The sequence below is a fragment of the Limulus polyphemus genome, unplaced genomic scaffold (genome assembly GCF_000517525.1).
Source record: "Limulus polyphemus unplaced genomic scaffold, Limulus_polyphemus-2.1.2 Scaffold4961, whole genome shotgun sequence".
Taxonomy (NCBI): Eukaryota; Metazoa; Arthropoda; class Merostomata; order Xiphosura; family Limulidae; genus Limulus; species Limulus polyphemus.
Window position 1 is genome coordinate 31,588 of NW_013670571.1, and position 5,864 is coordinate 37,451.

The 5,864-nt window shown below is 30.8% G+C and overlaps 1 protein-coding gene across 1 annotated transcript in view; it reads right to left on the reverse strand.

Annotated features, from left to right (window-relative positions):
• Window positions 1-5,864, reverse strand: part of LOC106471917 (homeodomain-interacting protein kinase 2-like) — a gene marked incomplete at its 5' end in the record, with an annotated part of 39,922 nt that overhangs the window by 12,546 nt on the left and 21,512 nt on the right. The window contains 4 exons of the mRNA XM_013932542.2: window positions 542-718; window positions 1,842-1,907; window positions 4,033-4,118; window positions 5,376-5,592. Coding sequence (XP_013787996.1) covers window positions 542-718; window positions 1,842-1,907; window positions 4,033-4,118; window positions 5,376-5,592 — 546 coding nt within the window. The remainder of the gene's footprint in view (window positions 1-541; window positions 719-1,841; window positions 1,908-4,032; window positions 4,119-5,375; window positions 5,593-5,864) is intronic.

The window sequence follows — 5,864 nt, forward strand, 5'->3', positions numbered from 1 at the left end:
AAGATACATCAGATTTAAAAACAATATGACAAGTCTGTTAATTGTTAAAGATACAACAGATTAAAAACAATGACAGTCTGTTAATTGTTACAGATACAACAGATTAAAAACAATGACAAGCCTATTAGTTGTTAAAGATAAATCAGATTTAAAAACAATATGACAAGTCTGTTAGTTGTTAAATATACATCAGATTTAAAAACAATATGACAAGTCTGTTAGTTGTTAAATATACATCAGATTTAAAAACAATATGACAAGTCTGTTAGTTGTTAAAGATAAATCAGATTTAAAAACAATATGACAAGTCTGTTAGTTGTTAAAGATAAATCAGATTTAAAAACAATATGACAAGTCTGTTAGTTGTTAAATATACATCAGATTTAAAAACAATATGACAAGTCTGTTAGTTGTTAAAGATTCTAACAGACTAAAAAGAACAATATGATAAAATAGAGTTTAGTGTTTGAATAAAAATTCTACTCTTCTATATAACTCCAAGCACACAATCTGATACACACAGACACAAAAGTGTATTTACCACAGGTATGACAGCAGCCTGCTCAGGTAACAATGCTGCTCTTTCAAGAACTAGTGATCGGCTCCACACCTCCGAGTCTGACAATACTTGTTGCTGGATGGTTCGCTGGGTTGGAAGTTGTTGCCAAGATGGAACAAACATCTGACGATTAGCTCCCCAACCTGACTGCACAGCATTCTAAAAATCATAGCATTTCAATAATCATTTAACCTTTTATATACACTAAATTGTCAACAAAAGCTCTTAGCTAATGTAGAGCCAAATATGTATAAAAAACATACAAATTAATGAAGCGTGTGTGTATAACACATGTCGGACAATTTTAAGACACCTAGTGTCTTTTAATTTTAGTAAATTTATGAATTGTGGGTATTAATTGAAAACAGAGCCAAAATACATAATTTTGGGAATTCCATACCTCAAAATTAGAAATAAAATTCCAATAATTGCCGAATTAGTTATTTCATAGAAATGTTTCATGAAATAAACAAAGCAATACATATTTTATACAAAATTACAGATTCTAAAGTATCGTAAAATAAATACAATTTATTTGTTTTGGCTTCTAGTTATGTTAATCTGAATATGTTGCCATTAGTTACGCTAATTACCTTATAACACATAAGAAAAATCTTCAGTATCCGAATATAAACTTCACCTTTCATTTCTTTCTCTTTTTTTTTTTTTTTTTTGAATAGGAAACAATGGAAAATTCAATGAAATAACGAAAAAATGTAGGATGTATTACAAAGCTGGAAGATATAGAACATACAAAGCCATGTGGTGTAACTAAGTCTACAATTTGAAGTATTAGTTGGGATTTCCAAAAGTTAAAAATACTCAGAATTTTTATAATACAACACTATATTGTTTGTGTCCTCAAGATGATTGAAAATCAGTAACAAAACCCAACCTTCATACAGTCTGTAGCAGAGAACACCGTGACTTTTTTTGGTGAATATGAAACGTACAGTCACCTAAATGTCAAAAATATGTTTTGTTGTTTCCCAGTGGAGTGAAATATGCATTTTAAGAACTTGCGAGTGAATTTCAAGAAAAAATCTCAACAATATGTCAACCACACTATCCCCATCATATCCTAGGGCAATGGGGCCTTTCGTCCCTTACAAGGGCTCATCAGAGTGGCTGGAGCATGATAGACATAATATTGGTTGAGAAGCTATTTCTATTATCGAACTGCATGAACAAAAAACCAAATAACATCTTATATGTAAGTATTTATTATCTATACCAAAATATCAAAGTTTCAAATAAAGTATTAAACCATAAAGAGACTTACTGTCAGAAGCATCTGCCTCCCGTTCTGCTCAACCACAGAAACTGGCACGTACTGCTGTGTTCCCACCTACAAATAAACCAGAAACATTGCTATGTTGATCAACACTAAATCCTATCCTACCATTGTCTAAAGCCACAGTTTATATTAGGACAGCATGATAACCAACTTGAATTAACAAGGTGAGCTAGTATCAGATATGCTTCTCATCATGTTTCAGGATTACGTCCCTTTTTGATATTGTCATCATTTACTAACTCACAACCCTGTTTTGATAGAATAACCCTTTGTTAACTGGTCTTATATAGTAGATTGATAGAAGTACTGAGGGTAAAATATTCAGAATCTGAAAAAATAAAACCGTCAAACATCTACCATAATAATACTCAGTTTTTGTCTGCCTTGAAAATGCATGTGCCCCTTATTATCTAAATGTGCATGTGTGTGCACTTCATTTCAAAGAATGTTAATAAAAAGTGGAAGCAAATATAGTTTAGTAGACATTCTGTACAACAACACATTAAAAGCTTATCAAAGTTTTTAAAGAAGGTCTAACTTTAGGTTGTAGAATAACATTACAAGTTCATTTATTGATAGTATTAAGTATGCTAAAGTTTGGTCTTAAATTTTACTAAAGTATTAAATATTCACAAGTTAGTGTGTTAATGTATCTCTCTATCAAATATAGGCCATACTTAATAAAAGCTTAACTAATGTTAAGCCTAAGACAAGCAGACATAGATTTCGGTGTGTGTGATTAGAATTCTTTTGTATTATTTAATAAATCTTGTATTTAAAGTACTGTTGCAATAAGATAATAATTTTACTGCAAATGTTTTGCAGGTCTCTGCTAGTTAACCAATAAATCATGTTTTGCTTTTGTTTTTCAACTGACAAGCATGGTTTCAGTGATTTCATCTAAAATTTAATAAGCTGGCATACTGAAAACTTTTCAGCTTTTAAGAAATTTTGATAGGGCACAAAAAGTTAGAAAGATAATCTAATAGTGGGTACATTGCAAAAAATAGACCTATATGAACTTAAAGCTAACCCACTATGAAGCAAAATTTTGTAATGACAGTGATTAACCATATACAGAAGTTATCCTTAAATAATTTTGTTTAGTACTGTTGAATAGTGAATAATCTTGTAACTACTTTTAAATAACATCTTCAGCATAAAATCCTTTATACTGTTGTTGAGTCTATTAACTTACACAATTTTTTTTCTTGGTCTTTTTCGAATTTTCAAGGAGTGTTTACTACCAAAACTGTTTCATATCTCACTTAAAAACAGTAATGAAAAATATACAAAATTAACCATTATGATACACAGTAGTTTTATTTTCAGGCTATAAGCTGACACGATTGTTCGCATTGTATCTAGATTTGACTTTTTTTCCTTTACACATAAGTTCATGTTATAACCTAAAGTCCTGTCATAATGTAATGTTTGTTATCATTGTAAGCTTGTTTACTCAATGATGACCACACATACAGCAGCAGTGACTTCCTTAAGAGTTGACTGCAGGTCTAAATGACTGTTTCATCTGTGAATTGGGCCGGTTCAAATTCCTTTTGTTAACTTTCAACTGTGTATTTGTATGTTTAATTTTGCAATAATTCATTCCAATTATAAAACTGTTATCTATGTTTGTAGAAGCGAATGCAGCTTTTTGTTATATATGGCAACAACAGTTTTTTGTAGTAAAACATTCTAGTGTTCGATGATCTCAATCATGCAGAAATTTGAACGTAGCAGTAATTGTTACCAGCATCTTCTGCATGACTCGAGTCAAAAATATACTGTGGTCTTGAAATGTAAAGAAAATATCAGATTATTATAGCCCATTCCAAATGTGTCATAAAGATTTGTCTAAAGAAAACTGTGCCATTAAATGTATTGATTGATATATTTCTTTAAAAGCTTATGTTCCAGGGTGGATGAGTTTTAAGAGAAATTCAACATTACATGATATGGGAGGAGGGAGAAAGCGTCGATGAATTTCAAATGACTAGAACCCACGAATGAAAGCAAAGGAAAATATCTGATATGTCAACTACACTACATCTGCCATATCCTGTGTAATACCAAAGATCATCAGGTCAACTGAGATACAAAAGGAATTCTGTTAAAAGAATAGATATATAGATTTTATTAATAACAATATTGATTTTAGCTTATTTTTCATTACCTGAGTAAGCAGGGATGGTTGTATCTGTAGAGCCTGGGCTGCCTGAGCAACCATTGGTACCATGTGCTTTGCTGGTGAGTTTAGCCCTAGCAATAAGAAATATATATATATAACAGCCAGTCCTCATAAAACACCTTCATGAATTATAGATAAGAATAACCAAATATAATACAAATATTTATGGCATAAGCAATAATCAACACAAATATGACAAAATTAGCACACGTTTCAGAATGAGATGAAAAAAAAAAGTTGTATATGTACATAAACAAAAGTAATTAAGATAAATATTTGTATAAACAGATTTTAGTTTTAAAATGCAAAAAATCATTGGAAACAATTTCTACCAGAAAACACAACGAAACCTAATTTGTTTAAGGATTTAATACAGTCTTATGAAACTTAACATGGAATTTGTAATATTCCAGACATACAGAAAGCAAGAAAAATAACTTAATATGGAAATCATAATATACTCCAGACATACAGAAAGCAAGGAAATAATATAAGACATTGTAATACAAAGATTTTATTTGTGACCCACAGCCTAACCCATCAAAATAGTGTCATGTCAAGCTGGCTAACAATATTTTTTGGCCCAAATTAACTTATGTACAAGCTTTTTTCAACAATTTTGTTGTTTGGATTAAAAAACTTAACACTAATATTCAACAATTAAGAATTTGAGGCATTGGAATATTTTTCCTTATTCTACTCACTAAAAAAGGCATGTAAAGAAACTATAAAAATAATTCCAAGGTCTGTAGTTTGTTCATGAGTGTTGTAAAACTCCCATTAGTTTCCACCGTTCTTTGCATTCGGAGTTACAGCTTTTCATATTCCCATGAGTCCATAGATTACTTCTCGTATCACTTTATTCACTATATATTGATATAAACAGTTCATAATCTGCTATATTAAGTGCTATTTAAACTTTGCCTGTAGCAGTTTTTCAGCTCACATGTTGCGAGATCTTAAAAGGTGTAAACAGAGGCTTGTATTAATAAAAGTTGGAATGATAAATAAACCACATGAGAACTAACATAAACAATCACATTTTCAAGGAATTGTGCATTTTTGTATGGGCAGGAAATTTCTAAAAGAAATGTATAAGACTGTTGCTAATAGCCAAGACTGTTTAAAATTTTGAGCATTTTTTCATTTTCTTTAGATATTAAAGTTACAAAATGACAGAATATCATTTTGAAACTAATTTTGAGCTGAAAATTGTTGAAATAGTTATTTTCATTAAATTTTGAAATTTGATTGTAGTTGTGCATATAACCCCTGAAAGGGCTAATATTAAGGTGATAATGCACATGATATACAGAGATAAGAAGTACCTTGATAAGGAGGGCACAAAATAGAGGAGACACAAAGAGACTGAGAAGCCTGTTGGAAAGGATCGGCAGCACGGGCAGCAGAAGCAACATACTGGTTTCCCTGTACTGCAGTAACTCCATTGACTCTTGCCTGTGACTGTTGTTGAGGAATGTTCATCTGTTGTGGCTGTGCCACCTGATGGGCAGGCTGATAAAAACTTGTTGGTTGTAGCTGGTACTTAAAGTAAGAAAAATAAAATGGAGGTTAGTATAATGTCAAGTGACCAGAGAAAAGACAAAACTATTATAAAAAATAAAAACTGTTAAAGTTTAAAATTTTCAACATACCAGTTGTTAAAAGACAGACAATTAAACCTATCCCTACAGGTAGGTCAAAGTCCACACATCACAACTTTTTAGTTACACATTAAAATTTAAATTAAACTATTTTATTATCAATGTATACAAATAAACTTACCATCAAAACATAGTGAATAAACCAAATTTTGA